This window comes from Drosophila willistoni, chromosome 3R (genome assembly GCF_018902025.1).
Source record: "Drosophila willistoni isolate 14030-0811.24 chromosome 3R, UCI_dwil_1.1, whole genome shotgun sequence".
Taxonomy (NCBI): domain Eukaryota; kingdom Metazoa; phylum Arthropoda; class Insecta; order Diptera; family Drosophilidae; genus Drosophila; species Drosophila willistoni.
In genome coordinates this window covers 26,210,387-26,228,768 of record NC_061086.1, presented here as the reverse complement: position 1 = coordinate 26,228,768, position 18,382 = coordinate 26,210,387, and the positions used below count along the sequence as shown (strand labels likewise).

General features: G+C 38.0%; 8 protein-coding genes across 10 annotated transcripts; 2 read left to right on the top strand and 6 right to left on the bottom strand.

Moving 5' to 3' along the window:
* The first annotated feature begins 143 nt into the window (after positions 1-143).
* On the top strand, positions 144-4,541 carry LOC6647945 (mothers against decapentaplegic homolog 4). Of its 2 annotated transcripts, XM_002069775.4 has the most exons (9): positions 144-834; positions 903-1,174; positions 1,362-1,719; positions 1,818-2,054; positions 2,166-2,813; positions 2,879-3,185; positions 3,246-3,414; positions 3,482-3,611; positions 3,679-4,541. In XM_002069775.4, the coding sequence occupies exons 1-9, from the start codon at positions 783-785 to the stop codon at positions 3,888-3,890; spliced, it is 2,385 nt and encodes a 794-aa protein (XP_002069811.1). In that variant the 5' UTR covers positions 144-782; the 3' UTR covers positions 3,891-4,541. The 2 variants fall into 2 exon arrangements, with proteins under 2 accessions (XP_002069811.1, XP_015032864.1); XM_015177378.3 differs by lacking the exon at positions 1,818-2,054.
* Positions 4,542-4,543: 2 nt separating this feature from the next.
* On the bottom strand, positions 4,544-5,442 carry LOC6647946 (N-acetyltransferase 9-like protein). Its single transcript, XM_002069776.4, has one exon. The coding sequence runs from the start codon at positions 5,204-5,206 to the stop codon at positions 4,613-4,615; it is 594 nt and encodes a 197-aa protein (XP_002069812.1). The 5' UTR covers positions 5,207-5,442; the 3' UTR covers positions 4,544-4,612.
* Positions 5,443-5,475: 33 nt separating this feature from the next.
* Positions 5,476-6,037, top strand: LOC6647947 (protein FMC1 homolog). The gene is made up of 3 exons (XM_023178667.2): positions 5,476-5,536; positions 5,598-5,795; positions 5,856-6,037. Exons 2-3 carry the CDS (start codon positions 5,599-5,601, stop codon positions 5,962-5,964), a joined length of 306 nt encoding a protein of 101 aa, XP_023034435.1. The 5' UTR covers positions 5,476-5,536; position 5,598; the 3' UTR covers positions 5,965-6,037.
* On the bottom strand, positions 5,816-7,769 carry LOC111519194 (odorant receptor 85f-like). Of its 2 annotated transcripts, none has more exons than XM_047013695.1 (6): positions 7,106-7,769; positions 6,877-7,030; positions 6,662-6,817; positions 6,480-6,602; positions 6,169-6,411; positions 5,816-6,107 (listed from the first exon to the last, which is right to left on the bottom strand). In XM_047013695.1, the coding sequence occupies exons 1-4, from the start codon at positions 7,717-7,719 to the stop codon at positions 6,549-6,551; spliced, it is 978 nt and encodes a 325-aa protein (XP_046869651.1). In that variant the 5' UTR covers positions 7,720-7,769; the 3' UTR covers positions 5,816-6,107; positions 6,169-6,411; positions 6,480-6,548. The 2 variants fall into 2 exon arrangements, with proteins under 2 accessions (XP_046869651.1, XP_046869652.1); XM_047013696.1 differs by having other exon boundaries at positions 6,169-6,347.
* An 841-nt stretch (positions 7,770-8,610) lies between these two features.
* LOC111519227 (odorant receptor 85f-like) lies at positions 8,611-11,879 on the bottom strand. Its single transcript, XM_023178894.2, has 5 exons — positions 11,632-11,879; positions 9,212-9,394; positions 8,951-9,152; positions 8,730-8,885; positions 8,611-8,667 (listed from the first exon to the last, which is right to left on the bottom strand). Exons 1-5 carry the CDS (start codon positions 11,877-11,879, stop codon positions 8,611-8,613), a joined length of 846 nt encoding a protein of 281 aa, XP_023034662.2.
* A 534-nt stretch (positions 11,880-12,413) lies between these two features.
* Positions 12,414-13,558, bottom strand: LOC6647949 (odorant receptor 85f-like). The gene is made up of 3 exons (XM_047010987.1): positions 13,415-13,558; positions 12,525-12,680; positions 12,414-12,467 (listed from the first exon to the last, which is right to left on the bottom strand). Exons 1-3 carry the CDS (start codon positions 13,556-13,558, stop codon positions 12,414-12,416), a joined length of 354 nt encoding a protein of 117 aa, XP_046866943.1.
* A 491-nt stretch (positions 13,559-14,049) lies between these two features.
* Positions 14,050-15,252, bottom strand: LOC111519228 (odorant receptor 85f-like). The gene is made up of 3 exons (XM_047010967.1): positions 15,238-15,252; positions 15,022-15,177; positions 14,050-14,103 (listed from the first exon to the last, which is right to left on the bottom strand). Exons 1-3 carry the CDS (start codon positions 15,250-15,252, stop codon positions 14,050-14,052), a joined length of 225 nt encoding a protein of 74 aa, XP_046866923.1.
* A 1,323-nt stretch (positions 15,253-16,575) lies between these two features.
* Positions 16,576-17,950, bottom strand: LOC6647950 (odorant receptor 85f). Its single transcript, XM_023178838.1, has 4 exons — positions 17,175-17,950; positions 16,912-17,113; positions 16,699-16,854; positions 16,576-16,629 (listed from the first exon to the last, which is right to left on the bottom strand). The coding sequence occupies exons 1-4, from the start codon at positions 17,948-17,950 to the stop codon at positions 16,576-16,578; spliced, it is 1,188 nt and encodes a 395-aa protein (XP_023034606.1).
* Positions 17,951-18,382: the final 432 nt, after the last annotated feature.

Here is an 18,382-nt window from a genome sequence, read left to right as displayed (position 1 = left end):
ACCCTCGATAGTTATATTTTCCGATTTTTATATAAATCGTTATCGGAGCAACGTTATCGTAATCGATATTATCGAATCGAATTTATCGCTAGCGACATTATCGGAGCAACGTTATCGTTATCAACATTATCGGAGAAACGTTATCGTTATCGGCGTTATCGAGCAAAGATTTTTCACGAAAGAATCGAATCAAAAGCAAATAAGAATAATAATAATAATAAAAAGAATAATTGAAATTGTGACTAAAAGTATTGCGCGCGAATGACTGAGCTTTGTATTTGTTTGTGTTCACAGTTGTCGGAGCGGTGGTAGTTAAGAACAAAAAGGAAATAAATCTACGCCAAGGAAGTGGAGCAGGAGAAGCAGACGGAGGAGGAGGTGGAGGTGAAGTTGATGGAAGGAGCACTAGCCTCGCCGCTGTAATTACGCCAACTTTGTGGAGTTCAAGTTTACATAGTTGAGCTGCGCGCCTGCATTTGTGTGTGTGTTTGTGTGTGTATGTTTTGTCTCTCTATTTCGCTCTCTCTTAGTCGTTGTGTGTGTGTATGTGTGTAACAACCCCCCAAGCCTAAGCTAAATTGTTGGTTGCAATTTTTAAGAGCAATAGCCAAGAAGTTTGTGGGGGGAGGGGAAGCGCACCTATCTCCTTTGTTCCAATTCCTCATACCGGCAGCACTTTGTGGCCATCAGCTGGTTACGGATTTTGTGACGGCGGCGATAATAACAACGCCGAAGTGGATGCCCATGCACGCGGTGGCCTGGGCATTGCCCAGGACTTTGGCATGGGTGGACCAGGGGCAGGTCCGCCATCTCATATGTATGGGCCACAAGATAGTAAGTAGCCAAGATCAGGTCAGAAAGCCATAGAAAATTAATAATTATTCCTTTCCTTTCCATTGCAGTCATAGTGCGGGACATGGTTCAGATGCCACCGCCGCCACCATCGAATGCTCCGACATCGGCCGATGCCTGCCTGAGCATTGTCCACTCACTGATGTGCCATCGCCAGGGCGGTGAGAGTGAAGGATTCGCTAAGCGAGCCATCGAATCGCTGGTAAAGAAGCTTAAGGAGAAGCGGGACGAATTGGATTCCCTCATAACGGCCATCACCACAAACGGAGCGCATCCAAGTAAATGTGTGACCATTCAGCGCACCCTCGACGGTCGGCTACAGGTAGGCAAATATAGAAAAAGTAGCCCCAATTTATTTAAAGATAATTTATAAATGACTCAAGCGAGCGTTCCGTATATTTTATCTGATGTTTGTTTAGGCATTTCCGGTTAATGTTTGACCCTTTCAAATTTAATCATTTTATCTCACTTAAGTTTTTTTTCAATTCGGTTTTTGCGTTTACTTCCAGGTGGCTGGACGCAAGGGATTTCCACATGTGATCTATGCTCGCATCTGGCGTTGGCCTGATCTCCATAAGAACGAGCTGAAACATGTCAAATACTGTGCTTTCGCCTTCGATCTGAAATGCGACTCAGTTTGTGTGAATCCCTATCACTATGAACGCGTTGTGTCGCCTGGCATCGATCTCTCTGGACTTAGTTTGCAATCGGGTCCCAGTCGCCTGGTTAAAGATGAATACTCGGCTGGACCATTAGTGGGTGGCATGGATATTGATGGCACAGATATTGGCACCATACAGCATCATCCCACGCAGATGGTGGGGCCAGGAGGTGCCTATGGCTATGCCCAAGGACCTGGTGAATACGGTATGTCCGTTTTCGCTTAGTTATGTTTGTTTCCTTTGGTTTTTATTTTTTTCTTGCTTTATTTCGGTTTTATTTTTATGTTTTGTAAAATTCTTTAGTTGGCGATGCCTCAACCAATCCCATGAGTGCAATGTTCGCCCAAGGGCGTACAATACCAAAAATCGAACCGCAGGATGGAGTGGTGGCGGGGTCGCGTAGTTCATGGATGGTACCACCACCACCACGGCTTGGTCAACCACAACAGACTCAGCAGCAGCAACAGCAGCCCCCGCCGCCCTCTCAGCAGCAGCAGCAGCAAACACAGACCCAATCTCAGGGTCCTCCCCACTCGCTTTGTAAGAATTTTCATTTAACTTTTTATTTCGTTTCGAAGACAGTGCTACCTTTAGGCAATATATCAGCCTTCTTTTATCAATGTTTAATTGTTGTTTCCTCTCTCTTTGAAGCCGTACCACATGGCATGCCAGGTATGCCCACCGGACCAATGAATCCGGGACCGGTTATGGCGCCGCCACCCCCGCCCCAACAAGCTCAGAATCCGCAAGGAAATGGTGTCCATCATGGCCAGGCTAATTCACCAACCGATCCATCTGCCAGTATGGCCATGCAGCAACAACAACAGCAGCAGCAACAACAACAACCGCCTGGAGGTGTTCCCAATGGCCCTAATGGACCAGTCAATGCCGGCGCTGGTGCTGGAAATGGAGGACAATATTATGGCCCTCAACCCACGGCCAATCAGATGCAAAATGTTAGTAACGATGGCAAATGTCCTCAAGTTTCGCCATCTGTGCATGCTCAGCAAAACGGTTATGTACCCCAGCCAGGATCTGCAGCTGCTGTGGCGGGTGCTGGTGGTTTTGGGGCATCTGCTCCACCCAATTCCCAACAGCAGCAGCAGCAGCAACAACAACAGCAACAGCAGCAACAATCACCAGCAGGTGTGCAACCGCAAACAAATGCTGCTGGTGCGACAAGCAGCCAGGTTCAAGGCGGAGGTAATGCAGCTGCTGGTACTTGGACAGGTCCCAATACTCTCACCTACACACAATCAATGCAGCCGCCCGATCCACGCTCATTGCCAGGAGCATTCTGTATGTGCATAAAGAAATTATTCAAATCAGCCTTTAGAGTGGAGTTTCATCTCTTTTTTTTTCAGGGAACTCATCGCTAACGGGTGACCTGGCTTCACCACAGCAAGCGCCACAACAACAACCCCAGCAACAGCAGCCGCAACCACAACAACAACAGCAGCAGCCACGTTTGCTCTCCCGTCAACCGCCACCGGAATACTGGTGTTCCATTGCATACTTTGAGCTGGACACTCAAGTGGGTGAAACCTTCAAAGTCCCGTCGGCAAAGCCAAATGTTATTATTGATGGCTATGTGGATCCCTCCGGTGGGAATCGTTTTTGTTTGGGTGCCCTCAGCAATGTTCATCGAACTGAACAATCCGAGCGTGCCAGGTGAGAGAATATCATGGGCACCGAATACCAACAGATCTATATAACTGATTTATCCATTAGGCTGCATATTGGCAAGGGCGTCCAGTTGGATTTGCGAGGCGAGGGCGATGTTTGGCTACGTTGCCTCAGCGATAATTCTGTGTTTGTACAAAGCTATTACCTGGATCGTGAGGCGGGTCGTACGCCGGGCGATGCTGTCCACAAAATCTATCCGGCAGCCTGCATTAAAGTAAGGACATTCAAATCAATGATTAAAAAGACGCAAACAACTAAGGAACATTTGATTTAATTTCTAGGTTTTCGATTTGCGACAATGTCACCAACAGATGCACTCACTGGCCACCAATGCCCAGGCTGCCGCAGCTGCACAAGCAGCCGCCGTTGCTGGCGTCTCCAATCAACAACAGATGGGCGGTGGCGGTAGAAGTAAGTTGAATTTCGCTTCTCACTGAATTACGGAGAATTCACTGATGTTTTTTTGTGTGCTTTACAGGCATCACAGCTGCCGCTGGAATTGGGGTAGATGATCTGCGTCGTCTTTGCATATTGCGTTTAAGCTTTGTCAAGGGCTGGGGACCTGATTATCCGCGACAATCGATTAAGGAGACACCGTGTTGGATTGAGGTTCATTTGCATCGGGCTCTGCAATTGCTTGATGAGGTTCTCCACGCCATGCCCATCGATGGACCACGTGCTGCTGCTTAATTTACAAACAACATGAAATATATATAATATATATTTACTATCCAGCAACATGTTTAAGTTCAAGATTTAAGATTTCAAGAGCAGCTATCATTCGTTTAAGTTTTTGTAGAAGGAGGCAACAACGAGAACCAACAAAATGAAAGTATAAGAGATCAACTCGTTTTTAATTTGCAATTACTGATTATGTTTCTGCCTTTAATTATTTAATAATAATTTTTATAAAACAAAAACAAAAAAAATGAAATAAGAACATTTGAGCCGTTTTGTATGCAGCTGTAAAACACTAAGCATCTAGTTTTATGTACTATATATATTTAAATATACATATACACACACAAATCACATACACACCAATATCAACATTATCTCCGATTTCTGACAAATGGCCTAAATTGTTGGATTGCCATTATCCTGCCACAATCATACACATGAAATACATAGCATAACAACAAACCACAAGATAAAACACAAGAGAACCAACTCAAACATCGACTAAAAACACATAAAAGATGTAAAATTCAACATACATAAATACATACAACATAGATAAGACAAACAAAAGCATGTAGTTGTAAAATAAATGTAATAAAAAAAAAAAAAAACATAGATCGCAACTATTTATATTGCCATAAGTACAGACGAAACAAGATACATCTCTTACAATTACTCTCTGTTTATTATAGTTTAAACCTAATATTTTTGTTATTTACAAATAATATTCCTTAGTAGCTCTCTATTTTCAGCTTCACCTCTTCATCCAGCCACTTATTCCAATCCGGCGTAATAGACCTTTCTAGGGTCACCTCATGAAAGACTTCCACACGTCGTGTTTCCACGAATTTAAAACTTTGAAACATTCGCTGAGATATTACATTGTCCATGTCGATTTTGACCTCAAATTTATCTATATCCAGGTGATCCCGTGCATATTTAAGCATTAGAAGCATCGCCTCACGCCCATAGCCCTTGCCTCTAGAGTCCTGCTCTGCAATCATAATCTCCGCCTCGGCAATCTTTTGTCCACTATCTTCATCTTGGTGCAGAAAGAGATTAGTGTCACCCACCATGGCAGCAATTTCATCCTTACTCTGCCGATAGAGATCGGCAGAAAGAACTATAAAAGTCAGTTTGTCGTCATCTTCACGCCAACTGTGTTGCATGGCGTACTCCTCTGGAAGGGAGAGTTCCTCCGATGCTGTTAACTGTCTGAGGGCTTCATTACTCATCCATTGATGGTATTTGGGGACATGCTTAGCCTCGTAAGGAACAAGGATAACCCGCTGTCCAACAATTCGTGTTTTCTCATTCAAACGCATGGGTTCCCCGTAACAATAACAATAACAATTGCTGTAAATGGTGTTGCCGGACTACACTGGTACCAGCTGATTTTTAGACGTTACAAATTTAAAGAACATTGCCGGACTAATCAACTAGAATTGCGTTTTAATGTTTTGTTTAATAAATTTGAAAAAAAAAATGGCTTACAAAATCAAAAAGCACTGAAAGTGATGCTTTTGTCATAATTTTGTTCTTTTTAATTTGAAATACCCACCAAATCTTGGCATTTGCCGTGACAGTGAATAAGTGGCAACGTTCTCAAGCCTATTTACATATGTTTTTTGCTTAAAGTCACGTAACACAATCACGTAAGCAATTCTACCGACTATTTTTCCAAAATAACTTGATTATTTGCCTAAAATAATTTAGAATGTCGGCTACCAAAGTACTACGATCCTTACTCAACGAACTGCGTAGAGCATCTCCCAACGGCTGCATTAAGGATTCTCTCGCGGCAAAATACATCCTGGCCCAATATAAGAAATTCGAAACGACCGATCAGCAGCTTTGCAAGGCCCGCAATGAAGCAATTTTCTTAGGAAACACCTATAATACATATCTCGCTAGGTAAATATATCTACGCTTAATTAAAGAAAACTCTATAAATAAGTTTATGTATATGCACAGCCTCAGGAACTACAAGGAGCTGTACATGGAGTATCATGGACGCGGCGAGCGCACGGTTAAAGAGACCGCAGATTTGGTGGGCTTCAAATTGCCAACAGATCCCAAGTGAAATGTGTTATTTCTGCTAGTGCCTAGGTGTAGTGATTAGAGAGTGATTAAAGCTATACATAATCAGAAAAAAATCTTGTCTAATTCTTATGTCTAAATCAATTGGCGAATGCAGACAACTACACGAAGGGCAATGTTCATTAGCTGTGGGAAAAGTATTTACGTTTTAAGTCGAAACACCCTATAGAGATTGTTTCATACTCACCCTCCTGAAGGTCTCATGGGATACGGGCAGATAACCCATAGCACTTAACTCTAGAGGTTCCTGAGCACGTCGAATGATAATAATGATAAACTTCTTATAGGATATGCATCTTGCCAACTATGACAGTAAGCAGCATGCATGATAAATATTTCTAATGTGTAACATTGAAATTGCTAGAACTATCAGAAATCATTAATGAATAACAAGGATTGTACATTTTTAAGCGTCTTTGTCTAGTCTGGTCTGGTTGTTTTTAAGGAATTTTTAAATTATTATATAAACTAATTATTTTTTTATAATTAGACTCTTACCTATTTGATGCCCCACTACTTCTACATACAACATTGATTAGTTTAGAAGGCTAATTCATACATATATTTCTACTGGATCATTTGACGCAGCAGAGCAAACAAGCGATAGCTTACAGTCATTACCTTTATGGAATAACAAAATGAAATGAAATTTCTTTGAATTTGTCTTTGTTTGTACTTGCCAGCTTAAAAGTGTCATGCGACATTGGCATATAACCCATAGCACTTAGTTCGATTGGCTGTTGGGCTCTGATTGCAATAATAAGTAAATATTTTCTATACGACAAGGACGCATCGGACCAATTGTGACTGTAGGCAGAAAATGCAATATCCGTGCTCTAAAAAATAGATGTCAATGTTTAAAGTGTACATTTACTCCACTCAACAGTTGACTTACCAAAGTGTTTACCATGAACATCAAAAGAGTTACTCCCTCCAGACTAAATCCCTGAATCTGAATATTGACGGCAGCTGTGCAAAAGAGGCTTGCAGTGGTTACCATAGTGAAAAGCAATGAACTTCCATAAATTCCATTCAAGTCGTTTTGAAGTCTGCAATTATTATACCTTATATTAGACTATTTCTCTAGATCTAGAATTATTTTGGAATATATTTCTTTTACTTACTCAGTTAATATATTATGCTTGGTTATCAATTCAGCCATAAATTGTCGATCCTGTAAATCATTTTCAGAATGTGGTTCGAAATTTGAGAATGATCGATTTATATAACTGAAATGCATACAGATTTGTATCTGAAAGCACACTAGCCAAAGATCCGTAGACATATTGGAGACTATCATGTGAGAGGCATGTAGCCATTCTATTAAATAGATCCCTAAATAATGCCAAGCAGTGTGATGTTGAGGATCAAAGTGAAAGAATGGATAGTAGTGAAGATATGGAAATTCAATTCCTGGATAATAAAAATACATAAACACCGACTGAAAGAATGGCCCAACAAGTACCATAGCCGTAGAAACGAAGTAGAATATAATCATTATAAGCAGCGGTCGTGGCCAATAGAATTCATTCACTAGATATTCGATCCTTTCGATAGTTTGTTGTGGATAGATTGCTTTTAAGTTTTCATTGAGTCTCCTGATGGCTCCGAGACGAAGCGATGTCACAAATTTAATGTCCGAATTGATGGCAAACGTAAACATGGTGGCGTATTCAATGACTAATGCAATATTGTCCATAAATTTAGCCTCGTATATGTTCAAAATCATAATAATCATGCATATCGTATGACTTAAAATGCAAAGACACCGATAAACGGACAGAAGATATTTGAAAAAGCTTTTCATTGGCGGATATAACATGTAGTCCCCCATCAAACGATGGGACAGACTTGGAATCCAGGTGAAATCTTTATAAGAGTACTGCACTGATTGCATTTCAACGACTTTCTATGACTTTGATTTAGCAAGGGGAAACTTATATAAGCTGCAAAAGACAATGGAATAATTTTGCGGTCAGCAGCTGGCCTTAAGTTGGTCTTTAATGTGGTCTAGCCGCAATTCTATAGCTTGTCTTATTACATATTCTAAAGCCACGTCAGTTTTTTTCCTATATCTTGCAGCCACAATTAGCAATTTGATTTTGTTCATTATGGAAAAATGCCAAATGTGTAGAAATATAATATAATATAATAAAATTCTTACCTAAAAGAATGTACAAAGATTGCAACGCCATTTTGTTTTGCTTTGCAAAATGCCAGCCATTTTCTGCTGCGCTCCTAAGTAGGCAATAGATTTTTTGGTATTTCCATTATTATTATTGAATGAGCGCTCTATAGAAGATTACAATGACTAACTTAATCCCAGTTAACAAGAATGTTATCCTGTATTTGTCACACTTAATGTCGTCTATATATATATATCAAAATTTGTATAGTATGGTCTAGAGGTAATTAAATATGTCGTGTCAATAATCAATTATGAAAAGTAACAAAACTAATTACTAATTGATAAAAACGTCTTGTAATTGTAATTAAAAGAGTTTGAAATTGTGATTAAAAACAGTTTATGTTCATATTTCAATGTAGTGGGGTGTTTCGGATTTCTTTTATGTGCAAAATTTGTGTAACATGTTTATTCCTCTTTATTCAATCATCACTGTTATCGGTTTTATGTCTGAATCATTTCACGAATGCAGACAAATACACGAAGGGCAATAGTCATTAGCTGTGGGAAAAATAAATCACATTTTAAAATAATTCGTCTCACAGGGATTTTTGCATACTCACCCGCCTGAATGTCTCATGGGATACGGGCAGATAACCCATAGCACTTAACTCTAGAGCTTCCTGGGTACGTCGAATGATAATAATGATAAATTTCTTATAGGATATTGATGCATCTTGCCAACTATGACAGTAAGCAGCATGCATGAGGTCCTCACTCTGCGAATGGATAATATCCTTTCACAACTTAAATTTCCAAAAATAAAATAGATTATATATCCTACCAGAGTGCTAACCAATTGACCATAATAGCAAACCAAATACAATTGCAATGTGCTCGTGCAGGTGAACATCAACATGGATACTCCGTCCATATTCAAGCCCTGAACCTCAACATACAAGGACACAAAGCAAAGAACAACCGCAGAATTTAGCAAACTTAAAAGCATTGATCCACCAAAAATCCTGTTAATCTCTCGCTGGAGGCTATGGAAAAAGATAGAGTACATGTATTTCGTATTCTTCAACTTCTTGTTCTTACTTACTCAATAAGCACATTGTGTTTATCCACCAATCTGGCTAGAAATTCTCTGTCTTCCTTATCATGATTACGATGTGGTTTATAATTTTGAAGAGATTTTGCAATATAATTGAAATGCATGCAGATTTGCATTTGAAAACAAACCAACCAGAGATCCGTTGCCATATTCGAACTGACCATGTGAACACTGTGAAAATATTCTATGATATAGATGCCCACATATCGCCACACGGAATGACGTTGCGCGTCGAAAATAAAAAAGGGATATCCATGGAGATAAAGAAATCCCTTCTCTCTATTGAAAAAATAGAAAACAAATGATTGAAAAAATGGTCCAACGATTACCATGGCCGAAGATAGAAAGTAAAATAATATGATCACAAGTAGAGGTCGAGGCCAGTAGAATTTATTAATCTGATGTCGAATCCTGGACTCTGCGCTGTTTGGATATAATTCCGATAACTTGTTACTTAGTTTTTTGATTGAATCACGCTGTTGCGAAGTTGCGAATTTGATATCGGAATTGAGTTCATAGGGAATCATACAAGCATAGCGCGTAAGTATCGGAAGCGTGTTAATGGTGCTCCTCTCAAAGACGCGGTACATCATAACGAACAAGCTCAGGCCATGAAAGATATTGCATGTCCAACGATAGATAAACATTAGAATTTTGGTTGATAGATTTTTCGGGGATCCAAGCATATAATATCCCATAATGCGATGGGCCAGATGCGGGATTCTGGTGAAGTCTTGATATGAATAATCCTTCGGCTGCATTTGATTGATATCTTCGTACGACTATTCCAAATGGAAACTAATCCAAAGTGCCAACGATTGTGATTGCCTAAGCACGAACATGTTACTAGTTGCCATTGGCCGATGTGTCCAATTTAAATGGGTAAGGGTGAAGCCAATGACAGGTGGCCATAACTGTCTTTGTCATGAAACCTTTGGCTTTCCAACAATTAGAAATAATAAATAAATAATGAGATTAAACATATTTAAGTGTGGTCTATTTGGTTCTAAGGAATTATTAACTTAAATTAATTATTTTTCTTTTAATTAGAAACTTACCTAACTGGCCATATTATATAGAAGTATGACATAAATTAAATTCTTATCTAAAATAAAGTATTTCAAGAATTTAAGCTACATTTTGTTTAGCTTTCTAAAATGGCATCCCATTTTGTGCTGCGCTCTTAAGTATGCAATAGATTTTTGTATTACTTTTATTATTGAACTTGCAAAATTATTATTATAAAATTTGTCTCAATTAATGTTTCTTATTATAGTTGTTATTGATAAAAGCTCAAGTTGTCTTCTACTTTCTTTTCCAATCGTGATATGGATATAATTATCTTGACAACGTTCAATTAGGAGAAGTGACAATTAATTAGTTAGTAATTTATATGCACCTCCTGCAATTGTTATTAAAATTGTAATTAATTTATATATGTATTTTATTTACATAATTTATGTATATTTCATTGTAGTTTTCTGCTCTGCAAAAAACATTATTAACCTTAGCTTTTTATGCAATCATTTGACGTAGAAGAGCGAAAAACCGATATGTTAGGGTCATGAGCTGCAAATAATAAAAAATGTTGCTTAATAATTCGTAGATAATATCGAAATCATTTCTTGCATCTGTAAACGTTTCCAATGATATTGGCACATAATTCAGGGCACTCAGCTCGACTGGCCTTTGGGATCGTAATGCTATAAGCTGCAAATTCTTCTTGCAAGACAATGAAGCATCGAACCAATTGTGGCCATATGCCGCAATGGCAATGCTCGTGCTCTGGAACAAAAATAAAGTGTTAGTGACAAAACAAGCAAATTCTATTGGCTTACCAGTGTGTTAACCATTTGGCCGTAATGGCACATAAAATATAATTGAAATATTGTTATCACTGCGAATACAATAAGAATTATTCCTTCAGTATCGAAGCCTCCAACTTGAATGTATACGGCAATATTACAAATGAAGTTGGCAGTGGTTAATAGAGTGAAAAGCAATGACAATCCAAATATTTTATTAAGATCCTTCTGAAGGCTGCAAAATGATTACTATTACATTTTTCATTCTTTGAACAGAAGAAAGAATACGAAACTTACTCAAATAATATGTTGTGTTTGACCACCAAACTAGCCAGAAATTTTCGATCCGTGTAATCATGAAGACGATGTGGTTCAAAACGTGACAGTGCTCGATTAATGTGACTAAATTGCATACAGATTTGCATCTGAAAGCAAACTAGCCAAAGATCTGTGGCCATTTGGTAAACGGTGACATGAGCGGCATGAAGAAATTCCAGGACGTAAATTGCTATATAACGCCACATTGTGTGACGTTGAGGATCAAAGTGAAAGAATGGATAATAATGACGATAGAGAAATTCACTGTTTGGACTATGGAAATACTTGAACACCGACGTACACAACGGCTCAAAGACTATAGCCACAGCGGTGATAATGTATGTCCGAACGAGAAATATCAGTAAACGCGGCCAATAGAATTCATTGACATTATAGTCCTTTCGTTGCTCCTTCGTCTTTGGATACAATGCCTCCAAATTATCCCTAAGTCTGCTAATGACCTTGTGCTGTAGCGATGTAAAGAATCTTACATCTGAATTAATCCAATAGGCTATTACCGAGATATACTTCATGAGGACCTTTATATTATCTTTGGACCCACAGAAAAAAGTATAGACAATTGTAAACACACATATGTAATGACCGATATTACAAATCCAACGATAGATATCCAAGAACAGTTTAGTCCGCTGTCTTAATGGAGATCCCTCCAAATAGTATCCAACCAATCGATTCGACAAAATGGGTATTCGAAGAAAGTCTTCAAAGGAATAAAGTTCAAAGTTTTTTCCACTCATTCTTTAATATTTCTCCGATTCTTTTTGCAAGTTCTAGGATTTGTCGATGACTGTATAATGACTTCCGGTACTGTAGCCTTTTATAGAAATTCACTTCCTCTCATATCATATGAATAATTGATTTTTAGAATGTTTTGTTATATTGATTTTACAACAAGTCATTGAAAAGGTGTAAAAAAATTAAGAAAGTGCCATGACTAAATGTTAAGTTATGTATCAAATTTTAATTATCCTCATTTATTATGTTAATACATATTTTAATGTAGATTTCTGTTGTGTCAAAAACATGTGGAACTCAATTATTCCTGGTTATTCTATCAGTTGTCGTACAAGAGCAAAAAAACGATATGTTAGACTCATGAGCTGTGGACAAAAAAAAGCTGAGCTTAATGTATAGACAATTTCGATATAATTGCTTACCTCTTTGAACGTCTCCAAAGATAATGGCACATAACCCAGGGCACTCAGCTCAACTGGCCTTTGGGCTCTTATGGCTATAAGCTGCAAGTTCTTTTTGCAGGATAACGAAGCATCGAACCAGTTGTTGCTATAGGCGGCATTTGCAATGCTCGTGCTCTAGAAAAGTAAATTTTTTACTTGCCATACTGGCAGAAGAAGTCCTTTTCATTGCCTTACCAAAGTGTTAACCATTTGACCGTAAAAGCAAATCAAATATAATTGCAATATTGTTGTTACTGTAAATACGATTAGTATTATGCCTTCAGTATCGAAGCCTCCAACTTGAATGTATACGGCAATAGCAGAAATAAAGCTGGCAGTGGTCAACAGAGTAAAAAGCAATGAACCTCCAAATATTTGATTAAGATCCTTCTGAAGGCTGCAAATTGATTACCATTACATTTCTGATTCTTTCAACAGAATAAAGAAAAGGAAACTTACTCAAATAGTATGTTGTGTTTGACCACCAAATTTGCCAGAAATTTTCGATCCGCGTAATCATGATGACGATGTGGTTCAAAACGTAACAATGCTCGATTAATGTAACTAAATTGCATACAGATTTGCATCTGAAAGCAAACGAGCCAAAGATCTGTGGCCATTTGGTAAACGGTGACATGAGCGGCATGAAGAAATTCAAGGACGTAGATTGCTATATAACGCCACATTGTGTGACGTTGAGGATCAAAGTGAAAGAATGGATAATAATGACGATACAGAAATTCACTCCCTGGACTAAAAAAATACTTGAACACTGATGTAAACAATGGCTCAAAGACTACTAGAAGAGTTGTCGCAAAGAAGGTCCGAATAAGGAATATCAAGGAACGAGGCCAATAGAATTCATTTACATGATAGACCATTCTTTCTTCCATTGTCTTTGGATACAATGCCTCCAACTTGGCGTTAAGTCTCTTGATGGAATTATGCTGTAGCGTGGTAAAGAATTTTAGATCTGAATTAATCCAATAGGTTATCACGCTGACGTATTTCATGAGGACCTTTAAATCATTCTTAGAACCACCAGAAAAAGTATAAAGAAGCGTAAACCCACATATGTAATGACCGATATTACAAATCCAACGATAGATATCCAGGAACAGTTTAGTCCGTTGTGTTAATGAAGATCCCTCCAAATAGTATCCAACAATTCGATTCGGTAAACTGGGTATTCGAAGAAAATCTTCATATGAATAATCTACAGAGTTTTCTCGACTCATTGGTAATGGATTAAATTTTCCTTGTATCTTCTTGTATGCGCTAGGATTTGTTGATGACTGTGAGACGGCTTGTTCTGTCAGAGTCTTTTATAATAACGAAATTCATAAATTCACTTCCTTACTTATCCTTAACAATTGACATATGAATAATTAAGTTTTGGCTTTTGTTATATTGATTTAATAAAATGACATTTCGAAGGTCATGTCTAAATTTCTTTCTATATATAATATTTTAAGCTGAATTTTAATTGTCTTCATACCAGGATTTACTGTATCATTTCACGTATGAGAGCAAAAACACGATATGTGACAGTCATCACCTGTAAAAGATAGTGGATACTATAATTTGAATTTCTATTTAATCTACCGCATTTTGTTTGTTTCTTTGCCTGCTTAAAAGTGTCCAGAGAAACGGTGAGATAACCCAAGGCACTTAGTTCAACCGTTCCTTTCGTTGCTCCTTCGTCTTTGGGTACAATGCCTCCAAATTATCCCTAAGTTTGCTAATTACCTTGTGCTGTAGCGATGTAAAGAATCTTACATCTGAATTAATCCAATAGGCTATTACCGAGATATACTTCATGAGGACCTTTATATTATCTTTGGACCCACAGAAAAAAGTATAGACAATTGTAAACACACATATGTAATGACCGATATTACAAATCCAACGATAGATATCCAAGAACAGTTTAGTCCGCTGTCTTAATGGAGATCCCTCCAAATAGTATCCAACCAATCGATTCGACAAAATGGGTATTCGAAGAAAGTCTTCAAAGGAATAAAGTTCAGAGTTTTTTCCACTCATTCTTTAATATTTCTCCGATTCTTTTTGCAAGTTCTAGGATTTGTCGATGACTGTATAATGACTTCCGGTACTGTAGCCTTTTATAGAAATTCACTTCCTCACATATCATCAATTATCATATGAATAATTGACTTTTAGTATGTTTTGTTATATTGATTTTACAACAAGTCATTGAAAAGGTGTAAAAAAATAAAGGAAGTGCTATGACTAAATGTTAAGTTATGTATCAAATTTTAATTATCCTCATTTATTATGTTAATACAAATTTTAATAAAGATTTTTGTTATGTCAAAAACATGTGGAACTCAATTATTCCTGGTTATTCTATCAGCTGTCGTACAAGAGCAAAAAACCGGTATGTTAGACTCATGAGCTGTGGACACAAAAAAGCTGAGCTTAATGTATAGACAATTTCGATATAATTGCTTACCTCTTTGAACGTCTCCAAAGATAACGGCAAATAACCCAGGGCACTCAGCTCAACCGGCCTTTGGGCTCTTATGGCTATAAGCTGCAAGTTCTTTTTGCAGGACAACGAAGCATCGAACCAGTTGTTGCTATAGGCGGCATTCGCAATGCTCGTGCTCTAGAAAGGTAAATTTTTTACTTGCCATACTGGCAGAAGAAGCCCTTTTGATTGCCTTACCAATGTGTTAACCATTTGGCCGTAATGACAGATCAAATATAATTGCAATATTGTTATCACTGTGAATGCACAAAGAATTATTCCTTCATTATCGAACCCTCCAACTTGAATGTATACTCCAAGAGCACAAATAAAGCTGGCAGTGGTTAATAGAGTGAAAAGCAAGGAACCTCCAAATATTTTATTAAGATCCTTCTGAAGGCTGCAAATAGGTAGTATAAACTTTTTGTTTTCTTCGACAGATTACAAAAGAAAAACCTACTCAAACAATTCATTGTGTTTGGCCACCAGATTTGCCAGAAGTTTTCGATCCGTGTAATCATGATGACGATGTGGTTCAAAACTTAACAATGCTCGATTTATATAACTGAGTTGCATACAGATTTGCATCTGAAAGCAAACTAGCCAAAGATCTGCGCCCATTTGGTACACGGCCACATGGGAGGCATGAAAAAACTCCAGGAAGTAGATTGCTATATAACGCCACATTGTATGACGTTGAGGATCAAAGTGAAAGAATGGATAATAATGACGATAGAGAAATTCACTGCCTGGACTAAGGAAATACTTTAACACCGACGTCAACAATGGCTCAAAGACTACTAGAATAGTAGTCGCAAAGAAGGTCCGAATAAAAAATATCAAAGGACGAGGCCAATAGAATTTGTTGACATGATAGACCATTCTTTCTTCCATTGTCTTTGGATACAATGCCTCCAACTTGGCGTTGAGCCTCTTGATGGAATTGTGCTGTAGCGTGGTAAAGAATTTTAGATCTGAATTAATCCAATAGGTTATCACGCAGACGTATTTCATGAGGACTTTTAAATCCTTAGAATCACAGAAAAAAGTATAGACAATTGTAAACACACATATGTAATGACCGATATTACAAATCCAACGATAGATATCCAAGAACAGTTTAGTCCGTTGTGTTAATGGAGATCCCTCCAAATAGTATCCAACAATTCGATTCGGTAAACTGGGTATTCGAAGAAAATCTTCATATGAATAATCTTCAGAGTTTCCTGGATCCATTGGTAAAGGGTTAAATATTCCTTGTATGATCTTGTATGCTCTAGGATTTGTCGATGACTGTGTGAAGGCTTGCTCCGTCAGAGTCTTTTATAAGAACGAAATTTATAATTGCGATAGAAACTCACTTCCGCACTTATCCTTACCAATTGACATATGAATAATTAAGTTGTGGCTTTTGTTATATTGATTTAACAAAATTTAATTACGAAGGTGTTAATAAATTTGAGCAAGTGTCATGTCTATATTTCTTTTCTATATATAATATTTTAAGTTGAATTTTAATTATCTTCATACCAGGATTTACTGTATCATTTCACGTATGAGAGCAAAAACACGATATGTGACGGTCATCACCTGTAAAAGACATTCGATTCTTTAATTTGAATTTCTATTTAATCCAACCCATTCTATTTGTTTCTTTGCCTGCTTAAAAGTGTCCAGAGAAACGGTGAGATAACCCCAGGCACTTAGTTCAACCGATTGCTGGGCTCGTACAATGATAATTAGCAAATACTTCTTATATCCTATAGAGGCTTCATACCAGCTATGTGTGTAGGCGGCATAACCCATATATTGGCTCTGTAAGAACGCATTACCATTCAGACTAGCAGCCTGATTCTCTGTTTGTTGACTTACCAACACATTGATTAGATCTCCATAATAGCAAACCAAAAACAATTGCATGGACGATGTGGTCATAAACATGATGTAACTAACACTCTCCAAGTTCAAGCCCCCCATGCGAATGTATAGACCAACCGTGCAGAGGACTCCAGCGGTGCTTAGTAGACTCAAGAGTAAAGAACCACCAAATATGGAATTCAAATCATTTTGCAATCTACAAAAAAACACTTGTAAGAGGAAAGGTAAAAAGTTGGTATCATTTTTCAATCACTTACACAATTAGACAATTGTGTTTTTCTATTATTTTCGCTAGAAACTTCCGATCTTGGACATCATTTTGCCAATGAGGTTGATATTCGGCGAGAGTTTGTCCGATATACTTGAAATGCATGCAAATTTGCACTTGAAAGCAAACCAGCCACAGATCCGTGGCCACATTCGAGATGACCATGTGAGTGCTATGTAACCATTCCAATATATAGGCGCACACGTATTGATAGACTGCCTTCTCGTCGTTTGGATCTATTATGAAATACTCGTAGCAATGCAAATACAAGAAGTGTTTATCATCATTATAGAAATATAGAAAAGCTGCTTGAAGCAGTGGTCCAACTACCACCATAGCCGATGAGATAATGTAGGTGGAAATCATGACAATCAGAGGGCGTGACCAATAGAAATCGTTAACTCGATAATTGCATCTCTCCGCAGTGTCCTTTGGATACAATTCTGATAAGTTACGACTAAGCCTCTTGATGTCCTCTTTCTGCTGCGATGTGGCGAATTTCGTATCCGAGTGAATGACATAGGTAACCAGGGTGCCATAGCGCATTAGTAACTGAATTGTGTTGATACTTGTCCCTTCGTATATTCTGTATATCATGAAAATCACACAGATTATGTGACTAGAGATACACAAGAAGCGATAGAAGAGCATCAGCCACTTGACGCAAGCTCTACGCGGCAAGTCCAAGATATTGTAGCCCATGAGACGATGAACTTGGGCAGGAATCCGGATGAAATCTTCATAGGAGTAGTGCACGGTTTCCATCTCGTTGGCTTTTTGGATTTAGCAACCAGATTGACCAAACAATTTATACCTTTTGTTAGAATTATAATTGCTTGCAAGTCTTTGATGTGGTTTTTGCCATGGGAGCTAAGGACAGGTGTGTAGCACAGATTATTTTGTATTGTTATTCAAAATCGGGTACATACCTTCGGTCTAAGAGTTTGCCATTTAACTATTGAAAAATATATTTAGTAATAATCTTTGTCACTCACTATCTAGCATTAGAAGGAAACTAATCCAGTTAAAACAAAGACAAAGGTAATTACAAGTTTACTATTAAGTACATGACGCTCAATTCAAAGAAGGGAAAAGTGAAAAGGTATTATCCATCTATGGGATCGCCTGGTTCTTAGATTGTATATTCCATTTTTTAATGGTACTACCCCTATATTGTTAAGCTTATTGCCAATGACT